General features: G+C 40.6%; 1 protein-coding gene across 1 annotated transcript in view; it reads left to right on the top strand.

Moving 5' to 3' along the window:
• Positions 1–3,989: 3,989 nt before the first annotated feature.
• Positions 3,990–23,511, top strand: part of lrp5 (low density lipoprotein receptor-related protein 5) — a 68,379-nt gene continuing 48,857 nt past the window's right edge. The window contains 5 exon segments of the mRNA XM_034141423.1: positions 3,990–4,262; positions 15,853–16,053; positions 16,171–16,387; positions 19,730–19,798; positions 19,968–20,096. Of these exon segments, the coding sequence (XP_033997314.1) occupies positions 4,184–4,262; positions 15,853–16,053; positions 16,171–16,387; positions 19,730–19,798; positions 19,968–20,096 (695 nt within the window). The 5' untranslated portion in view covers positions 3,990–4,183.

The raw sequence follows: 23,511 nt of genomic DNA, 5'->3' as shown, positions 1-23,511 counted from the left end.
GCTAATACTTTCACTTAAAGGTGGGGTAGGTAATTTTGGAGAAGCCAGCTCGAGTGCGCTAGAATTTGAAAATACACAACCGGAAAAAATCTGCCACTTCCTTACACAGCCCCTCCTCCAACACACACGAACGTGCACATGACCAATGAGGGCACGAGATAAGTTTGTGCACAGATGATTGGTTGTGCTTTTTACAGCGCCACGGCTTCCACAGATGACATTTTTTTAATGTATTTATTGTCAAAGCATTTAATGTATTCATTGCTATCGGGATGTTAAGAGCATTCCATGGAATATAACAAAAAGTGTTTCTGAAATAAATTACATACCTCACCTTTAAGTACATTCTGAATGCAGGAATTGCACTTCTAACAAACTATTTCTACACAGTAGTATTAATAATTTTAATTTTTATTTTAAGTAAAACATCTAACGATGAGGAGAATCCTTGAAGCCGGCATTGCCAGATTTACATATCACATTGCAAATAGTTTGATCTTGTCACGAATAAGGAAGACAACAAATATTCAGCATCATAACTGGTTTTTCAGCAACCTTGCACAAAAGCAGTTTGTGCTGGCTGCTTTGTGATGCCAGTTTCAGCTCAAACAGGTGTTTCAAATAAACACAAGCTGGATAAGCAAAGCCTTCTTCTGTTCTCTGGCATTATCTAACTGATTGATATTACTCTGTTTGGCAGGGTGTGCTCTAACATCTGAATTGACGGGATTGAATGTGTCCAAAAGAATGAAATGCCACGCATCAGGTTTCTCTTTCCATTAAGTAACTAGAATTGAAGCAGCAACATGATGGTTTGCTATAGGAGGGTCTGGATTGATGTTATGTACTTTATATCTCTGACTGAACCTTTGTTTAGGCTGTATGAATAAGTAAACAGTGTGTTTCTGTAGTGTGTACAACACTGTTTGAGGTGCAATGATCAATGCAGCAGTGTGTGAAGGCAGCGGGGGATACTTCACAAAAGGACACACTAGGGGGTACACTCCCCTCGTGGTTCACACACTTAATTATGTTTCTATGGTCAGAACAATCCCGATAGTACTCCAATATGTGTCTGCATGTGCTGGGTTCACCTTTGAATCATCTGGATTCATTGTGTGGGAATAAGGAGAACATGCTGATACGTCTGCCTTCTGGTGTTATGTTTCTGAAGAAATGTATAAAATAGTTTTTACCTTTAATTAGGTAGCTCAGTCTGTAAGGCAAGGCAAGGCAAGTTTATTTATATAGCCCCTTTCAACATAAGGCAATTCAAAGTGCTTTACAAAGATGAAAGACATTAAGAGTATTAAGAAATAGTGCTGCGGAAACATATTATAAACATTAAAAAGCAAAGATAATAAAACATGAATAACAAAGGTACATGAATAAAAGTTACAGTGCAGTGTAAGATGTGAATAGTTCAATAAAAAGCAGCGGCAAAAAGAAAGTCTTCAGCCTGGATTTAGTTTGTTCCAGATATTTGGCAATACCCCTAACCAAACTCTCACATTCCTCTACCCCTAGTCTTCCTGTGAAATCATAGTTCTTTTGACAGTTTTCTAACCTTTTTATATTCCTTTCATCCTTCTCTGTCATCCATTTTGCATCCCCAGACAACACATTTTCCCTGTTTGACTGTTACCAGAACCCATCTTTGACCTTTAAACCACTTCTCTTTTCAATTCCCACAATTAGGATATTTTAACCTGTTTTAAGTTTTTACTTCCAGCATGAATCTTTGGACTTTATAGCATTTTTTATCATTCCTCCTCGAATCTCTGGACTTTCAACCAGTTTAAAGGAATCCAAACCTCTGTAGGACTTGGCTTGGGAACCGAAATGTCCCCAGTTCAAGTCTCGATCGGACCAAAAACACAGAGTGTGGACTATTAGCTGGAGAGGTGCCAGTTTGGCATTGTCAATGTTTTCTTGAGCAAGGCACTGAACCCCTGCTTCCTTGCGATAAAGATGGCAGTTCTGATACCTCTCTGTTAAAATGCATGTGTTTATGCATGTGTGTTTTCAAACCTAATGCACACTGGTGTGCATTTGTACTATGAAATGGATGGAATAACGGAGTAGATCACTGAATGTTCCCTATAGGGATTGATACAGTGGATTCTTCTTATACCACACCCTATGCATTTACAAAGACGTAGCTTTTTAGAATGTCATATTTATTTGATATTATTATCTGACATAAGATACCTATTTTAATAATTGTAGCTCCAACCAATGTCTGTATTCATTTAATTTAATTGTTGGAAATGTTTTGAAGATTAAAAGACTAGATCTAAATATGTAGGTTTGATAGTGAGAAGTTGATTCACCATTTTTTTGTGGTCATATCTGAGTTTTTGTTGGATATTGCTGCTCAGCTATATGTCTCCCTTCACACAGTTGGGGTTTGCCTTTCAAACAAAATATGTTGAAGTTATTAACTAGATTTTGAACTGCTCTACAAGACAGGGCGTTATGTATCACTTATACAATTGGGAACAATTACTGTAGGCAAGGAGGCAAGTTTATTTAAGGCAAGGCAATTCAAGTGCTTTACAAAAATGAGAAGCATTAAGAGCATTATAGTCAATTAGTTGAATTACCACAAAGTATTTGCCCTACAATGCTCCCTTGTTGTTAACCCTGTTGGACAGACCATCCTGTCATCAACATGGCTTTGTTCAGAGTTATGCCATCATTTGAGGCTTCTTCACTATGAGGAAACGACTTTAGAGATACATGCTGTGAGTGCACGTAACCCTTATTCTTCAGTAAGAGCATATCATGTTTTTGTAAAAGAAGCAGATTTTTTTATTTCGTAAGCTATACTGTTCTGTAGTGGAATATGATATACTGGTTAAATAATTTGCTTCACAGTTTTCACTTTCTTTGTTTAATTTGTTCTGTTATGTAGTTCTAATTCAGTGACTTTGACAACTAGGAGGGAAATCTTGATATCTGATTTGCTTTTCTGTACCTGTATTTCTAACATAAGTGGAGAGCTGGGCAGGTGTTAGGAAGGATAGATATCTATGTGGCAAGATGGTGAGTTAGCGATAAGATGCAACAATTTGGGGTTCGAACTTCTGCTTCTACCCTTTCTGTAGAAGCCTCTAATTGAACTTCTGTTTCCACCTGAAACTGTCTGATTTTGATTCCTCTTTTAAAGGTTCACTGGTCTATTTTTCCCAGACAGTCAGCCGTCCCCCCCCTCCTGTCTCACAGACCTTCATTAATACACATTGTACAAGAGGAATTTATCCTCTTTGTCTTCAGACTGTTTGACACTCTGTATGGTGATTGGGTCTTATCAGCAGAAAATCAAATCTACAAAGACAGCTTCTTGCATTCTCGGACATCTTTATTTCTGCGCAAAGTTTTCTCACTGGGTTATTAAAAAATGTCCCCCATAAAACTGAATTTGCTAACTCTGTTTCTTCTCTTCTAAGGTGACGTTGTTCTGACTTACACAATACACAAAAACATCTGATTGATATTTATTTGCATTGCATTTGGTATCAAGGTATTCCAAAAGTAAACGATAATAATCAGGTAATATGACTTTAATGATATGATACTTAGACGAGGTTACTGAATATATTTTTAAAGATACAATGTGTAATTGTAAAGAAATACATTTTAAAGTAACCCCCCCAAACCTGTACACAAAAATATATTGAAATGTATAGGCTATATAGAAATAATATTAACAATTGAATTGTTGTTTCATTATAGACATGAACAATCACCAATTGAGCTGTTTCTTACGAGGGCCCGGCAACGTTTTTTCTAAAGAACAGCCTATCTTTTACATCAAATACACAGATGTAACATTAACACAAAAGTCAATTTAGCAAAAATAATACAAATCTGGGTGCCTCGTGTTGGATGACGTCACACCACGTCCGCCTGCCCTTTTCTCTTCGTGCGCGAGCTCGACAGTCCAAAGTATAAAGTAGCGCGAGCGCATTAACAGGGGAAAAAAAAGTATAGTCGACAGAGAGGAGCTCACACACACTCACACACACAAACACACACACACACTCACACACACACTCTCACACACACACGCATGCAGACCAGACACGTATCTGCTTCCACAGAGGAACACCGGCCGATGTGTGAACACAAGCTTTACAACTTAATTAAGGAGTAAATATCCGAACATGGAGCGGGAGTTATGGATTTAACGCGAAGGGGACTTGAAATGGGCGGTCTGATGCTGCTGCTGTGGAGCTGCCTGCTGTCGGCGGTTGACGGTACGTTGAGTTTTTGTTCACAACATGGATCCTCAGGGAACAAGGACAATTGATAAGAACATAGTAGTAAACTCAACATGCATCCCTGAGTTGTCTGTGTGTGCTCCGCTCCCTGTAATGGTCCCCACAATGAGACGAACTCGCTGTGATTCCTTGTCTGGAAGTTGAGGTTTTTATGTCCCAAGGGTACAACAACACAATGAAAGTGTCTAAACTGTGCGTCGGTGCGTGCGGCACACTGGAGGATAACCCCGGTGTAACTAAAGTGTTCCTCATGCTTTGTACAACATTTGTAGATACACACTTGATGTGTCGGGGCATAAATGAAGTTTGGAGGCAGCCTGGGCTATTTTCTCGGGCCTCGGCAGCTCCAGCCATTCCTGCTCGGTGTCGGGTGTCACGCAGACGTTCTGCTTTGATAGTGAAAAAGAAGCCGGAATGTCTTATTGGCAAAGAAAAGGCTGCTGGACTCGCTACATATGTCCTCCTTTTGGGTCTAGGTCTTTATAATCCTTACTTTCTCCACTGTCGGGTTTGTGGTCCTAATATTTAATCTCAAAGTGTCCAGCCAGAGGCGGGGCTTAGCTTCCTCTCTTATGGATGCGAGGCTTTTCATCAAGTCTTAAGGCTAGAATCAGAATTTTGAGGGACTTGTACTTTACTTGACTATTTTAATCGTTTCCTACATTATACTTCTACCTCACTGCAATTCAGAGGTATATCGTGTACTTAAACTTAACTACAGTAATGTAATACCTTTAGTTACTTTAGAAGAAGTACTTGTATAAAAGTAGAGGTACCAGAGTGTAAGAATACTCTGTTATAAGTCCTGTATTCAAAAGGTTTCTCAAGTAAAAGTACAACAGTAATTTACCATCAAAATATACTTAAAGTAACAAAATTAAATGTACTCCTTATGCAGATTGGCCCTTTTCAGAATAATATATATGATATGTTTTATAATGATTGATCATTAAAGTGTTATCAAAGCTGGTAAAGGTGCAGCTAGTTTGAATGACTTTGTATACTGCAGGGTAGCTTGTGAATTTACTCCGGGTGGAACTTAAGTTTAAATTGTTATATTTCACATTGTTAAACAAAATCAGTAAATGAACTAAAGGTACTAAATAAATGTCATGGATTTACCTCCTAATTGTAGGGGGGAGTAGTTTCCAATGCTATTCCCTCAGTTAACTGTCAGCATTGTATCAGTGTGAAGTCAGTCTTCTTCATGGTGCACATCAGTAGTCTGATGAAACATCAGTTTGACGCCACTCATATCTGTAATTTGCAAAGCATTTTACAGAGTCTGCTTGCTGAGTATTCTATTCAATGTATTTTATTCACAAACAGTATACAAATATAAGTACAATCATAAGCCATAGGGAAGATATTTGAAGTGGGACACCCCAATAAGTGATATGAAGCTTTAGAAAAGAGACCCAGACACTAAACAGAAAGTATTCACAATACAAAGTACTAATGTATAATAGAGAAACATTACTAGCTAAAAAAATACCTAACAAAACTTATAACCCAAAAAATGTAAGTTCGACCTTGTTAATTATGGTGTGTGTAAATTATTTGAAAAAAACAAACAAAGGAAATGTATACAGTGTGTACAAGTGAGCTGCTGTAGCACCCACACACACATGAAGACATTTGTATAGAAACGCATAATCAATACACACATCACTTTCTGTCAGGGGTGTACCAACACCGTATACCTGGGTGATGGGTTCTCATTTTTAAAAGGAACAATTGGAAAAGTCCTTTCTCCTTTTCATGCCTTTAGATGAGGAATCTCAGTTTTCTGCAGACACATGTTGGAAAACTGCATCATACTGAAAGTTGTCACTGAATGCATGCTCAGCTTCTTAAAGTTGTTCATTTAGATGGCTGCTTTTATTTTGAGGATATTTGTGTTTATATCATATTGCATAATATCAGCCATATTTTCCCTCTATTGTTAAAAATGTTAAATGTTTTGAATAAGAACATCACGTCCAATGATGAAAGGCATGTATCACACGTCTGATGGTTTGAGATGTTACTCACTGAATAACAGTATTATAGCCAGTAGGGATGGGTATCGTTAAGGTTTTAACGGTACTACTACTTTTATCGATACCGCTTATTGATCCGGTCTTTTAACGGTTCTCTCATCGGTTCTTTTGAAAAAAAACAAGGTAAACTAACTAAACAAATTGTTAACAAAATTAACATTGCTTTTTATTTAAATTAAATAAATCATATTTAACATCAAAAGAATAGCTGAAACTTTAACTAAATAAATAACTCAGTTACCTCTAATCATTAACCCATGTTTGTATAATTGAGTTAACTCTGTGTGTTGCTGCTAGCATACACAACATACCTGACGTGGAAACGTTACTCGTGGATGGGGCTACAGAGCTACTAGAAAGACAGTCAAACCCGGTGCATTTCTCCGTCTGAATGTGGAGCACTTTTGCTAAATGTTTAGACAAACTGCTCGTGTTACCGCCCTTACATACTAAACTCTTATTGCACTTTTGGTAACAAGCATTGTCCACATCGAGACGGGTAACATTTAACTAGGGATGCTCCGATCGATCGGTCGCCGATCGATATCGGCCGATACTCACTCTCTGCCGATCGATCGGCGCTCTCTAAAAATGCCGATTGCGATAGCCGATCGCATGAAGTAAAATTATGACGTAAAATACATGACACTTTTCTCTGTGCACGGCAAAACAAGCTCGCCAAAATGGTTTCACCAGTCTGGCAGTATTTTAAGGTGTCCGAAAAGGACAGTAAAATAGTGGTATGCAACGTGTGTGAAGCAGAAATCCTGCAGCTCCACCCGCTGTGACGGACCGGTGAGCGGAGCAGAACCCACATTAAGAGTTAGACCTAACACACAAGCTATTTTATCTACCTCTGGAACAAGCTAAACTAGTTATAAATATATGTATTCTTCACTGTCGGGTCACTCATTACTGGATCAGTGAGCTGCATGAAATACTGACGGGCTGTCAGGAGAGAGAGAGAGGGAGAGAGGAAAAGAGAGCGCTTCCGCTCATTTCTCCCGTGTTATTATCCAAAGTTAATGTAAACTTGAATAATGTACTTCATTTGAATGTAATAATTATGTTGGTTGTTGTTTCTGGAAGCGCCAGTGAATGAGCCCCATTAACTGAGTTTTAAACATCACTTTAAATGGAAGATCCCCATAGGCCCCGCCCACTTGATCGGATCGGCAATCGGTATCGGCCGATACTGATTTCGGCGATCGGCCCCAAAATTGGCGATCGGAGCATCCCTACATTTAACCACACCTCGGAGCGCTTCTCTCCGCCATCTCCGCCGTGTGTGTGTGTGTTGCATGCATGTAGCAGAGCGTGTGTATGTGTGTGTTGCATGCATGTAGCAGAGCGTGTGTGTGTGTGTGTTGCATGCATGTAGCAGAGCGTGTGTGTAAACTGCCCCGCCCCCTCGCACACAGACAGGAGAGAGAGATCTCTCGTCTGGATTGGAAAGATCGAAAATTACTAAAAATAATCATAGACGCATTTTGCAGACCTTTTGCATATTACAAACGGAGTTGGCGACACTAAAACTGCAATATAATGTTTGTATTCAAACCTTGTCAGTTATCAATGATTTACAAAGCATCATAACCCATATTGGCTACTATTTACAATGGTACTAGTGAACTCAGTCCAACCTCCATTCCCTCTTCAAAACAGCATGACCCGGATGAACGTTAAATCAAGTCAAGTTAGTTTTATTTAAATAGATAAATATCACAAACCACAAATGTCTTTCTGCATTATGTCATGTGCACCAACAAGTAAATCACAGGACACACAAACAGGACGACAACATTATTTATACAATGTACACACAGGCATAAAAACTGGATCTGGGAGGACATCAAGCTACTTTCAGAAACTCCACACACACATTAAACAGGCACTACTATATAAGCACGGGGACTGAGGCCCCTAAAAAAAGAGGTGGCCCTAACTACAAAGCACCCCACAGTTTTTTCATTATTTAATATCCCTGTTTAATGTTTAATGTTGTATGCAATGCCCGACTGTTGACATCTTGTCCAAATTTGGTGACTTTCTAATAATTATTTCCAGAGAATACTGTACAAGGCAGACACTATATAAGCCTACATTTTCACTATATTTGGGTTTTGCAAGAAGAGATAAATAACTAATTTTGCATTTACATGTTTATACAACCATCCAATTCAGAAAGTAGGCATAATACAGTAATGAAAAGACATGTTTTTTGCTTTGTTCTACATCGGGTAGGGGTATATCAAAAACTAAAGCCTATTTTCTGGATTTGTTCCACTTCCTCTACTATATTGCCATGACAACAGGCAGCAAAGCTTGATAGCTCTGTTTGATCATAGGGATCATGACAATTAAAATGTTTGTCTGTCTAATCAGTTAATGCTTAAAGGTGGGGTAGGTAATTTTGGAGAAACCAGCTCGAGTGCGCTAGAATTTGAAAATACACAACCGGAAAAAATCTGCCACTTCCTTACAGAGCCCCTCCTCCAACACACACGAACGCGCACATGACCAATGAGGGCACGAGATAAGTTTGTGCACAGATGGAAGGCTGACAGGCAGGTAGGCCATCCAATTATTTTAGTCGGGCCGGCTCAAATGATTGGTCGTGCTTTTTACAGTGCTACGGCTTCCACAGAATTTTTTTAATGTATTTATTGTCAAAGCATCTAATTTATTCATTGCTATCGGGATGTTAAGAGCATTCCATGGAATATAACAAAAAGTGTTTCTGAAATAAATTACCTACCCCACCTTTAATGCTTAAGTTTGACTCAAACCGTGCGCAGGAAATGGGCCCTGCATATGAACCAGTGGAAGTGAAGTCCTGCGTTTGGCACTGAGGTGACCACATGGACACACACTTCACACCCACTGGCCAAACATACCAAAGAAGTGTCAGTACATGGCAAGACAAACTTCACAGGAGTGTGTGTGAGCGTATGTGTGTGCTTGTGTTTGTGTGTATCACTTTAGAAAATCAGGTAGAGTATTGGCACCAGTATTGAAACACTTTATATTACAATGCATTGGTAATGCAAACAATTTTAAATATGAATATTCTTTGCACATCATTTGACACTGATGAATACATTGGACATGGAAAGAAAACCCCTAAAGAATAAGAAAGTATTTATTAAGACTTTGTTTAGTTGTTGGGAAAATTCTGTTACCCAATGGATTAACGGTCACCTTGAGTAGAAATACTGTGTTCTTAAAATATTCCGGTAAAAGTAAAGAAGTATTATCAGCTAAATGTACTTGAAGTATTAAAAGTTAAAGTAAAATGACTCTTTTCACATCATTATACTATTATAGAATATTATATAACATCCTTTTTTGTATCACTAAGTAGAGCAGCCATTAACACATTTGAGTAAATGGTAGAAAAAGTGTATATTGCATACAATTGATTGTCTCTTTAACAATGGCGTAAGAGTCTGAGGCCGTGAAGTAGGAGCCAGTAATAACAACAATACATGATGGAATAAAGTACACTCTGCCCTTGTACAAACATGCCATTTACCCGATCTTACTCACTACTATCTCCTTTGACCAACATCCTGAACATGACATCACCTGGTGGAAATAAATCAGCTGACTGTGCCTCTGTCTGCTCATGCTTCAAAGAGACAGGTCACCTGAGTGTTTCTGTGTTGTCGGGCAGCGATACATTCAGACATATTTTCTTCATCACTAAAAAGTATTGAGGTTTGATTCCCAGCTCCACTAACTTCTTTTTGGGTGGGGGATCTTCTATTTGGGTGGGCCGCACAAAAACACTGTTAGCCCAGCCAACCTGAGTATTCTCTCTTTCCACTGCTGGGAAGTGGGAACAGCCAATAGGTGATGTCCACACTCTGCTCCTTTAGCCTGCACTATATGGACCAGTGCATTCAGTGCATTCAGGCTGCATGCACTGAGGCTGTTCTTTTGTCTGCGTGGAGGCACACTCCACACTCAACAAAACAGGGCGAGACCTGCCGGAGGTCGACTGAGAACAGAGCAGCTCTTAGCACTTTCTACCCATTTTGCTTTTTTATTCATTAGGAAATGTAGTAATACCTTTACACCCTTGTTTTTACACCTGTCGCTGTTTTACCTTTCATAGAAGTTTGCTTATAAATTCAAGTCTAAAATTGGGAGAAATCATGTTTTGTGTCGTCAACAGCAACGGTTGAGATTTGATACCTACAGATAAAAAAGATGCACACAAATGTTGTTGGTAAGCTCTTGGCAGGAAAATAAATTGGGCAAATTTGAGGGGCTGAAGGTGAGGAGGAGAGATTTGGTGACTGAGCTCAGGAGAAAAAAAGGAGTAAGAAAAATATGAATATTTGTTCCTGTTGGTGTTACTCTGGTGTGAACCTCCAGTAGCGTCTGTGCTCTTTAGATTTGATACAAACCTGAGAGGACGGAAGGAGAAGAAAAAGACAGGTTTGAAATCAAAACATACTGAGGGAAGGAAAAGAGAAGGAGAGAGGCAGGACAAAGGGAGAAGGAGAGGAGAGAGGGAGGAATGGGACTGGGGGAGCAGAGGTGGAAGAGAGAGGAAGTCTGTGGCAATCTACCTTGATTTCTCTAGGGCCCCCCCCCCTCACACATACACACGGGCTGCATAAATATGCTCCCTGCGCCCGTCCAACACATTTTTCTTGTCCCAACTGGGGAGGTGTGAAGAAAATCTCTTCCTTCCTTGCAACCTCCACACACACACACACACACACACACACACACACACACACACACACACACACACACACACACACACACACACACACACACACACACACACACACACACACACACACACACACACACACACACACACACACACACACACACACGCACACACACACACACACACACAGAGAGTTCTGTTAAGATGGACTCTGATAAGATGTAAAGCGAGGGAGCCTGTTGGCTTACTCCAAGCAGAACAAAGCAGGAGAATTGGTGTGTGTGTGTGTGTGTGTGCGCGTGTGCGTGCGTAGAAAGGGGTGCAGCAGTGCATTGCCTACGCTTTAGAAACTTCTTTTGGGACCCTTCTTTCTTTTCAAGCTGCCACCTCAGTAGGCTACGACCTCCTCCCCCCAAACACACGCACACACACACGCACACACACACACACACACACACACACACACACACACACACACACAGAGAGAGGGTGAAGGCGCGTCTCCCCCCCTCGTACTTCGATTGTTAATCCCATTGACATACTCAAATGTAGTTTTTTGGTCTCTTCCTTTGTGTTGTGTTGCACCGATGTGCTGGCCCACACACACACACACACACACACACACACACACACACACACACACACACACACACACACACACACACACACACAGTGCCAGGTGCAGTGATGTCATCTGTCTTCACTTGACAACATTTAATAGCTGTTGGTAGGTTTAGCTGAAATATTTTGCGTATTTTCTATTTATTATATCTATTCAACAACCAATGTTGGTTAGAATAACAATTAGTTTTTTTGATAAGTCACGAACAGGAAGTTAAAAGGCCAGTTGTTTAAATGAAAAACCTTTCTCAGACAAATTCCAACACTTGTATGATTGACCTGTCTGCTGAAGTAATGCCTTTTCATCCAGACAATGTTTTGTGTTTCTTTTTTCATAGTTGGGTTGAAGTACATTTATGAAGAAAGAAGACAAAGTTACATTTTTAAAACCACATATTTGACACATTTGCTTACATGTTGTAAAAGCTTGGTATGGTTTTCGTCAATGCTGGTGGCTTGGCATGTGGGTTTAATGTCTCTCTCTATGCTTTCATTTGTTATATATAAAGTGGCAGAACTGGTACCAGACTTGGGCCGTGTTTGAAGGGGTTTCTTATACAGAAAATCAACAAACATGTCAAATTGCCTGCACATTTATGTTGGGAGGTCATGTCCTAAAGTTCTGGTATGATCCTTTCTGCTTGTGGGAACAAACATGTGTATGCATTCCATGAGTGCAATGTTTGGATCCAGCAGTCGGGCTCTTCCTCTCTGTCACCAGGAAACCCAGCTGGCCCGAGGAGGTTAGCCAGCACTAATCCTCAGTGGAGTGTCTCTGTTAGGCCAGAGGTGATCTCAAGGGCCCCCCAATGTGTGCTCTGCCCCTCTCTCTGATATCCTGACATTTATTTTGATATGTGTCACAGAGTTCCCGTTAGAATATTTTTTTGCCGGTCAAAATGTCCGTTAAAGTTTAAATCTTCCGGACAAAAGAGAAAAGTGCCGGTCAAAGGTCTTCTTTGTTATTTATTGAGCTTTAAAACAAATTGATATGATTCGATATTAAACAAACTAATTATAGTAGATTAACTACATTATTCAAAAGTGTACAGTAACTTACAATAACACGGGAATAATAAACGGAGCGCTCTCTCCTTCTCCTGACAGCCCGTCAGTATCATGCAGCTCGCGGATCCAGTAATGAGTGACCCGACAGTCAAACTAAACATATCTATAACTAGTTTAGGTAGTTTGAGAGGTAATTAAAATAGCTACGTGTGATATTCTAACCTGAAGTGTGTGTTTTGTTCCGCTCACCGCTGCAGATGATCATGCAGAGCTGGGTGTCGACTCGTCAGCATCAGCTGATCTCTCTCTCCCGTCAGATTAGACTTTACTCGCGTTTATCTCCATATCGATCAGATCCAGCTAGTTCTAGCTAATGATATGACTACCTGCTTATTAAAATACACCTAAACAATAAGCGTCGCTATGCAACCGGGTGAGGCCACAAAGTATAGCGCAGCATTATGCATTTGTTTACATGCCCACCTGAACCCAGAGGCATTACCAACAGATCAACGCACAATCAACCCATACAGGACATCTCTTTCTCCACATTAAGTGTTAGACATTATAATTGACTATTCTTGTCTGTCACATACTCTTTTGTCTGTCACATACTATTCTTGTCTGTCACATAAGTGGCGCAACTGATGCGGTATTGCGCTAAGGGGAAATTATTTTTACCAGACATTTTGACCGGAGAGATTTAGATTTGCCGGTCTTCAGCATATTTTACCGGTCATAGTCCGGTAATTACCGGGTAACGGGAACTCTGATAGTGCCTGTGTTCATTAAATGTCTTCTTGTATGAACAAAACCAAAACATACAGCACAGTAAGACCTATAAAAACTGCATATTGAAATGTGTAAGACAACTATTTTAAACCAAGTAGTTTAAAATAGACATTTTCTTTCTGTCGACTAGTTGATAATATGTGTTCCAGTAGTGAGGAACTCTACTGGAGGGATGAACAGGATTCCTGAAACAATGTCAATAAATTCAAATAAAGAAATTACATTTTAATTTAAATTCAATGAGGTAGAGTGTGAGTACAACATAAACAAATAGTTTAGGGTAGGGCTGCAGGACATTGCGATTTTTTCCCCCCTGCGATATATATTGCGATATGAAAACATACAGGAATTGAAGAAAAGACCGTTTTATTTTTCCCCGCAAACCATCCTTTCTTGAACTTTAATGCTATACAATTGGTATTTTTTTAACTATATTTAACCGGATGAAGGATTTTAGTCACGGACGTCTGGATCTTAAGTTATCAGAGCAACAAGCTGAGCTAGCTCGGTTAGCAGCGCCAAACTGCCCTGGAGAAACACATGAAACTACTTTATTCAGTGTTTTTACCTTTAATCACGGGGTCCGTTTGCTTTGGAGATTTGATTGTGATTGGTGGTTTGCTGACAGAGCCTGCATGTCACTCACTCAAGTACCCCTGACATGAGAGCCGCGCAAGTTTTCCTTTTGTAGCAAGCAGCAAAATAATTGTAACATGACGTGTTTGAGTTCATTTGCCTACTTTAAATCGCACGTCCTGCGATGTGAATATCGCGCATGCGCATATCGCGATTATCGTCACGACACGATATATCGTGCAGCCCTAGTTTAGGGTCATATAAAGGGTATAGGAGAGTGGAATCTGGTTATAAAAAGAAACTGTGGAGGGTTATAGCTGTTGGCAGGACATCTTGTCTGCATCGGTCCCTGTAACAGCAGAGCTGAATCAGTGGTAGCAAAGTAGCTCTGCTGTTTGTCCCGTAGCTGGTGGTAGTCCGGATTATCCATCATATCTATCAGTTTATTCCATTTTTCTCCTCTTCACAACAACTCCAAAAGTGTCCGGTTTGCAGCCGATGACCAGCCTAGTCAACTCCACAAAATCCTCCACTCCTCCTCCTCCTCCCGTTCATCACATATACACAGCAGAATCACTTTTTTATTGTTCAATCAATGATTCATTAATTCAATTCAATGTTATGTTTTAATGACCTGGTGTTGTTTCAGGACAGCATCACACTGACAGAGGCCGTGTGTCTTAATGCTGGGATTACAGTAGACATGTTGTGCCAAACCACAGCGCAGCAGCTCTGCCACTCTGCCAGGCCAAAACCACAAGCCTCCCCAGAGGCTCTGCTCTGTGTGACAGCTACTCCACACACACACACACACACACACACACACACACACACACACACACACACACACACACACACACACACACACACACACACACACACACACACACACGCTCTGACATATACATACTCTGCAGGCGTTCTGTTAGAGTTCACATTCTTGCTTTCGTACCATGTTGATTAGTGAACGTTAACATTTCCTATACGTGTCGTCCAACTTTTTTGGGGAAAGTTTATGAAGCATTCTAGGACAGAAATATTATTGTAAAACTTGTTTGTGCATACAAAATGTATTTTTCTCTGTTCGCTGCTGATTGTTGCCAGATGGCAAACATGTTAGAGGTTTTATGTTTTTGAGCTTTGTTCTTGGGATGTACTGTCCAACTTTTTCTGTTCTTTTACTGTTGCTACAACACGAACAGCATAAGGGTCAGCAGAACATGTTGTGTTGTCTAAAGGGGCTTCAGTGAAAATGGAAATACTGGTTCCCTTCACTGTGGCTGGATGCATAAATAGTTTTCTTCTAATACTACAGTGCTGTTTTGTACACTGCCATGTTTGTTTGTGAGATGCAGCCTTAGTAATGTAACAGACATGATAGGCTTTTAAGCTGTCTCACCATATATTAAAAAACAAGCTCAGATAAAGATGATAACAACAGTAACACAGTCCAATATTCCAAACAAATCATTCATTTGCCCCTGAGGTAAATAAAGGAAACACATTAAACACAAGACAAATAATCCATTTCCTTAATATCTTTAATAAAGCCACCCTCATAAGATTAAAGTTAGGAATGTCATCGTCTTTCAGAAACTGTAAAGAGTGTGATAGAAACGTCTTTAAATAGCTTATCTTTTATCAAGCAGGGTAAAAGTGTCCTTCCTTTCAGCCACTGGGGAAATTCCAAAGTTTTCCATGAACGGGCCATACACAAAAATTCAAAAGCCCTCTAGATGAGAATTTGAAACGCATACTTTGGGGTTAAGAAAACATTTATATATATATGAGTGTAAACCAACGTCTTACTTGATCCTCTTTTTAATCTCTTTTTCAGGCTCACCTCTCCTCCTGTTTGCCAACCGGCGTGACGTGCGATTGGTCGATGCCGAGGGCGTGCGGGGTGAGTCGGCCATCGTTGTTAGTGACCTCGAGGATGCAGCAGCGGTGGACTTCCTGTATTCCGAGGGCCTGATATTTTGGACAGATGTCAGTGAAGAGGCCATCAAACAGACGCACTGGAATCAGTCATCAAACTGTAAGACTACATCCTACATCCTGCGTGTTGTGTTTATTCTGCTGCTTAATGAAGATTTACTCACAAAGGCCAGCCCTTCCTGTTACAGTCTCACTCTGTGTGTGTTTTGTGTTGCAGCCCTCAAAGAGGCTCTGGGAACTGGGCAGACTGTGGTGGTGTCGGGGCTGGACAGTCCTGATGGGCTGGCCTGCGACTGGTTGGGTAGAAAGCTCTATTGGACAGACTCGGAGACCAATCGTATCGAAGTGGCCAACCTGGACGGCACCTCAAGGAAGGTCCTGTTCTGGATGGACTTGGACCAGCCCAGGGCAATCGCTCTGAACCCCGCCCAACGGTAACACCTTTTACTAAAATATATTAAAGATTAGATTCTAGGTTTTACTTTTACTTTGGCCAAAAAAACAGAAGATACTGAGATCTACTTAGAACGGGCCGTTCAGGTGTTCAGAGCAGAGCTCCCTGTCGGAGCGGCAGAGCGTGATGTGCACTGAAAAGTGTTTCTGTCGCAATATTATTTAATGAATCGTTGAGCTAGCTAACTAGCATACATTGTCACTATCTGCTAACGTTAGCTTTAGCCTTCGTTTTCTAATAGTTTTTTTCATAGGCTATAAACGGAGGTGGTATAAGTATAGATCTTGTACTTGAGTAAAAGTAGAAGTACTCAGATCTTGTACTTGAGTAAAAGTAGAAGTACTCAGATCTTGTACTTGAGTAAAAGTAGAAGCACTCAGATATTGTACTTGAGTAAAAGTAGAAGTACTCAGATCTTGTACTTGAGTAAAAGTAGAAGCACTCAGATCTTGTACTTGAGTAAAAGTAGAAGTACTCAGATCTTGTACTTGAGTAAAAGTAGAAGCACTCAGATCTTGTACTTGAGTAAAAGTAGAAGTACTCAGATCTTGTACTTGAGTAAAAGTAGAAGCACTCAGATCTTGTACTTGAGTAAAAGTAGAAGCACTCAGATCTTGTACTTGAGTAAAAGTAGAAGTACTCAGGTCTTGTACTTGAGTAAAAGTAGAAGTACCAGAGTGTAGGAATACTCTGTTACAGTAAAAGTCCTGTATTCAAAATGTTCCTCAAGTAAAAGTAGAAAAGTATTATCATCAACATATACTTAAAGTAGCGACAGTAATAGTAGTGATTGTGCAGATTGGTCCATTTCAGAATAATATATATGATATGTTTTATAATGATTGATCATGAAAGTGTTCTCAAAGCTGGTAAAGGTGCAGCTAGTTTGAATGACTTTGTATACTGCAGGGTAGCTTGTGGATTTACTCCAGGTGGAACTTAAGTCTGATTTAACACTTGATTATATTTCACATCATTCATCCACATCTGTAAAGTAACTAAAGGTATTAAATACATGTAGTGGAGGAAAAGTACACCATTTACCTCTGAACTGTAGTGGAGTAGAAGAACAAAGTAGCAAAACATTGAAATACTTAAATAAAGTACAAGTATCTCAAAATTGTACCCAAGTATAGTACTTGTTGAGTTTATGAACTTAGTTACTTTACACCAGTGGCTATAAAGATAGAAAGACTAAGCCTTGCACAGAGGCATGAAAATACATTTTCAAAATGCTCAACAGTCCTGCCAAAATTATAAACTGACTGCTACACAATTCAAATAAATGCTTTTATATATTTCTATTGGATGTGACTCTTTGGCGTTTCTGTTATTATTAACTGCTTTAGTTGTTCCGACTGCTAAAATCCTCTGTTATTCCTCATTTTAAAGCCGATATTCCGTGGGGTCGGGGGGCTCGGATCCTTGTCACCTTTTTCATACCTGATGAGTTTGCATCCCTGATGAAAGTCTTAAAATATATTAGCAGCACAGTTTAAACAATGTCCCAGGCAGCGTAGCATACCTGAGCTGGAGTAGCATGGTGCAATAAGAGTAAGACATGAGTATGAACAAAGCCGATGGTTGAAGAGAAGGCCTGTTCTGCACCCTGTCCTGTCTCCATGGTTTCACCTCACACTGACCTCCCTCTTCTCTTACACACTACTTGTTGGGTCAGCAAAGCCTGCTCCTCAGACGGTAGCTCTACTGTTGTGGGTTTATTGAGTCCTGTTGGAATACAGTACAGCAGAGTGACTTATGATTGTGTTTTAACAAATGTGTGTGTTGGTTTGGGGTACAGTAGTCTCCAACCACGATTCTGAACTGAAACCAGAGGTTCAATGAGTCCACAGACCTAAGTTCAGGCTACATGTACTGCAAACTTTCCTTCGACTACAATTAAACACTGTCTTTTTCCTGTATTACTCAAGCTTTGTGTATCCATCATACTGTAAACAGACTGAATACCATGTCTGCTCCGGTAATATTTGGACTCCATAGCTTACATGTCTATAGATTACGATAACCACTGGGTGTGTCTGTGTTTGGAGTTGTTGACATATCTGTTGGTCATACTGTAACTGAACCTCAGTGGGTGCAGGGGGAAAGGAGAACAAATAAAGTTACTTTCAGAGCCCTGACAAATTTGGATATGACTTTTGGTAAGCTTGAGAATAGCATACAATTAGTTTAACAAGCTTGTATTTGATGTATAAAATAGGTCAGTGGTATATGAAATTGAATCATCTGCTTAAAGATGAACATGACAAGGAACAGTGGCAACGATGATATTATACAGTGAAGCCAGGTCAAAAACATGCATCTTCTGATATAAATCAAGATTATTGTTTTCTTTAGGTCTTTTTTTTTGTCTGCGATAAAAACACTGCTGAAGGTTAATCCAATGTGTCTGTGTCACTTTGAAATGATTACTGATAATCCATCATAAGATGTATGTCAAAAACTGAGATTTCATATCAAGCTGCTATTAGAGCTACAACCCAGCTTCCGGTTTTGGGCATTCTGGCTGCGCGTCACTCATTCACCAATGGGTAATGTTTAGATGGATTTTATGAATTTCCCCTCGATTCTATTGGTTCAAAACAGGTGTCAATCATCAAAATTGACACACACACACACGCCTCGTTGGAGATTTTTCTTTTTCCATTTTCTTCTTCCTGGTCATAGTGATGTAACGCTGCGGAGCTCCGCACACACACACACACACACTCAATCACTCAGCCTTATCTTTTCTCTGCCGTGGTGCTGCGTGGAGCTCCGTACACACACAGACTTGGAGCTCAGGCTGTGAGTGTGTGTGTGTGTGTGTGCTCAGGCTGAGTTCCGCGGTGTCTCGCTGTCTCGCAGACCCCACGCAGCAACCAGGAAACGACACCAGTAATCCACCTCACACTGTCCGCTCCTCGAGCCTCAAAGGGCGGAGCAGCGAGCCCCGCAACGTCCCGCCAACACGGCACCCAGACCCCACGCAGCATTCTCATCTGTTTGTCATTACTGGTGTCATTTTCTGGTTGCTAACAAACGCCATTGTAACACATAATCACTGATGTTCAGCTAGCTGGTTGACTAATCAGAGCACAGTGGGCTCATAGGGAGGGGGGGGGGCAGGAGCTCCAACAAGCTGTTTAGGACAGAGAGTGAATACACATACTATACAGAGATGCTGTATGAGAAACCAATGTGATTTTGGAACATTGAACAATGTAAATCTATTCTAGTAGACCTCAACAATGGAATTATGATCAGTAGAAATGGCCATGTCACGGGACCTTTAAACTATTTCCTCTCTGTTTCCCTACAGGTACATGTATTGGACAGACTGGGGAGAGGAGCCGAGGATAGAGCGAGCCGGAATGGACGGCAGCAACAGGTACTGAACCTTTTAAAACCCTGAACCAAGCCAACTGAACACAGTTATACGTTTAAAGTAGAGTATCCCCAGTGCAGCCAGATTTATAGAAGCAGTAACAATTCTACAAGAACATCACAAAATGAAAGCAGCAATGGAATGACCTTTTGATGTCCTCTGTCTCCAACAGGAAAGTGATTGTGGTGACGGAGATATACTGGCCCAACGGTCTGACCATAGATCTGGTGGAACAGAAGCTGTACTGGGCAGACGCCAAACTCAGCTTCATTCACAGAGCCAACTTGGACGGATCCGCACGGTAAGGCCGTGTGTGTGTGTGTGTGTGTGTGTGTGTGTGTGGCAGAGTCCTGCACGGGTCTGATTTTCAAGACCCGCTCCCGCGACGTGCAATACCGAACCCGCCACCCGCACATATTGCCAATTAGTTCCGCAAACCGACCCGATCTGTCGGCACAAGATCCGCAAAACGACCCGAACCCGCATATCATATGAGCAGTGAAAACATGCAGTTATTAACACACGCAGTTGCGTATTTGGCTCAAAAAGCGTGGGATGTTGGTTATTTTCTCCATCTAGGATGACACCAAAAGCCTCCCAGACGTTGGATTTCGCTCTTGAGGAAGAGATATTGACAATGCTGTATTCTCCGAGCTTCGCCTCAGCCATTTTGAATGTGGCGCGCTCAGCAGCAGATTGATGCGGTGCAGATTATGATTATGTGCGGTCCCGAGGGGGAGAGGTCTGAGGATTTAAACATTAAATTAAATTATTATTATTTTAATATATTTATTATGCAAGACCCGCGACCCGACCCGCATCTTCTTTGTTTTACCCAGAACCGAAAAATACCACCCGCGAATCACTTTTTTTGCGGGTCACCCGTCACCCGACCCGATGCAGGACTCTGGTGGGAGGGTGAATATAGTTGCAAAATGACTTCAGTTCAAGTACCACAATAGACTGCGTACAGAGAGTGGACTGGCACCTTGAGAGGAGACCATTTTTACCCAAGGGCCTGCCAAGGTGTTGGAATCCTAATGTAAATGATTTTTCCTTAGTATGATTATAATGAATTTCCTCCAATATTTTAAAGTTAAGGTTACTTAAACTTGTTTTAGGGGCCGGCCGGCTTTGGCTCAGGAGGTATATGGTTGCCTCAAATTGAAGGGTCGGTGGTTCGATCCCCAGCATCCTAGTGCAATATGCAGGAAAAAATGTATTTGTAGACGAACAATGTCTTGTATCTACATAGCGCCTAGAAACAAATAATGAAATAAAAAATGGGGGAAAATAGTCGGAAGCGGGTTTTTTCAATACGTCGCTGGGAGGAGGCTCTGTCCACTGCCCTGCCAAAGAGGAACTATGTTTTCCATAGACATGAATGATGTCATCCAATACTGTAAGAGCATGTTAAGGTGTCATTGTCACTGCTGTACTGTTTTCCCCGGGGACAGACCAGGGGGGTAAAATGAGGAAAATACAGACATTTCATAAGAGGAGCTGTGTCGATGACATTTAGAGCGCTTACTTTATTCTTTAACTTTGGATTGCTTTGTTTTCGGCCTCTCTGGGTCAGGTTTTGCTGCAACTAACTTGCTCTCTATTAACAGCTACTATTAATGGACAAACTTACATTGCCTTTTTGATTAAGATGGAAATAAAATGACCTTGAGTTGTTACCGTTTAATAATACTTTTTCAGGATCCACTATTGAAACTGTAGCGGAGATCAGCAAAAAGGTTTTCACCCTGTTTAACTTCTTTCCAACAGAGAAAGGGAGGGGAAGAGAAAAAAATCTGTACTGACAGAATGAAAGAAAAATAGAGAGGGAGTGAGAGAGTTGTCCAACACAAACAGAGCTGTGGTATGGAGGCCCCAGTCAAAACACACACTGCAACACACACTCCCTTAGCGTCCCTCGAACAGCACAATCTTTCCTTCTTTCCTTTATTGGACTTCTTTCTTCATATGTTATCATTCTCTGTGACTATGTTTCGACCTAGTAACATTGGAGTTGTGACTTCTAGCTGAAATGACTTTCAGTTGGTTGAGATATTTGACTGAGGTGTTATTTTACTAGAATAATATAAAGGGGCGCCATAAAGGGGCATAAGGCAGAGCAAATTCTTCTTTGCTGGTTATTATAACTGTAAGATCACACTTTTTTGTATATACTGCCACGAGCAGGACATTTGTTTGCTTGTCTCCTTCTGTCTTCTTTTAATTGTTCAATTGTCGGCTGTCAACTAAGTTCCCAAACATAGTATTAAAGGGGCCCTATTATGCTCATTTTCAGGTTCAAATGTGTGTTTAGTGCCTCTACTGAGACACGTTTCCATGCTTTAATGTTCAAAAAGGATAAACTCCCTCTGAAGGGAACTCTGGGAGTTTAGCCTTTGCAGACCATTAACATGCACAGAAAGAGGAAACACCAAATATCATAATAGGGCCTCTTTAAAACAGAATGTTTCTACACTTTATGTTTTATTCACCCTCTTATTATCGGCAACACACATTGTAAAAAAACGACAGCCTCTGCCTTCTTAGAAACTTGCTAGTCTAGCGTTATTTTCTACCTGAAGGTAATATGCTCAGTTGTAACAATGTGGTGTAGAGGTTGAAATCCAAACCAAACTTAAGGGAAAATACTTTACGCTGTTGAAATAATGCGGTATGCTCAGCCAGCGGCTTATTCCTATGACAGCAGCACATTCATTCTCCCTCTTATTACTTGATTCTGCGAAAAGCTTTATTTTGATGTAACCATGGCACTCATTGTTCCGCCAAGATATGTTCAAGTACATTAGGAAGATCTGATATTCTTGGACAGAAGCTGCTCATAGAGTCACGTAAGAGACCTGTGCACATGCAGCTCAGGCATTACATACATTTCTCACAGCTTTCAAATTAAACTAATTTGCCATTTTTTCAATTAATTTGCACGAACACGTTCACACACACCAAAAGCTGAACAGAGCTTTGAAATCTGGAGATGTTTAAATTTGCTCTTTCTTTTTTTCCTTTAACCACTGCTGGCAGCCTCCTCTGCTTTAACAACGCACGCACGCACACACACACACACACACACACACACACACACACACACACACACACACACACACACACACACACACACACACACACACACACACACACACACACACACACACACACACACACACACACACACAGGGCTAAAATGATGATTGATGAAAGCCAGTTTCTAGTGTGTTGATATTCTAAATACAAAACTCCTTTGATCCGGTGCCTAACTGCGTTTGTGTGAGTGCATTTTCCTGTAAGTGATTCTAACGTGTGTTTTAGGGAAATAAACACTCTCCTGAGCAAATCTGTGACTTGCTCCGACCGACACTTCTCTAGAAGTCATCTCTTTGTAGTAGTTTGGCCCCAAGAATCAAGAGGGGGCATACCTTTTCCAGTCAGCATGATATTATAAATGTGTTAATAATAAAAGTAATAAAAGAAGTCCACATTGCAGGAATGTGGTGTAGATAATCTGGGTCCCAGGGCGAGGATTCCTTAAGGTTCTCTGACCTTTCCTCCACTATAGTTTCACTTATACAGAATACATCTAATAATCTAATGAGCAGATGGTAATGAACACATTTGTGCTCCCCAGACAAAAAGAACATATCAATTCTTTCTCATGTCAAGATGATCTGCCAAGAGCTCTTTTCACTTAAATGACCGTA

Source organism: Trematomus bernacchii, unplaced genomic scaffold (genome assembly GCF_902827165.1).
Source record: "Trematomus bernacchii unplaced genomic scaffold, fTreBer1.1, whole genome shotgun sequence".
NCBI classification, from domain to species: Eukaryota; Metazoa; Chordata; class Actinopteri; order Perciformes; family Nototheniidae; genus Trematomus; species Trematomus bernacchii.
This window is presented reverse-complemented; position numbering and strand designations above follow the sequence as displayed.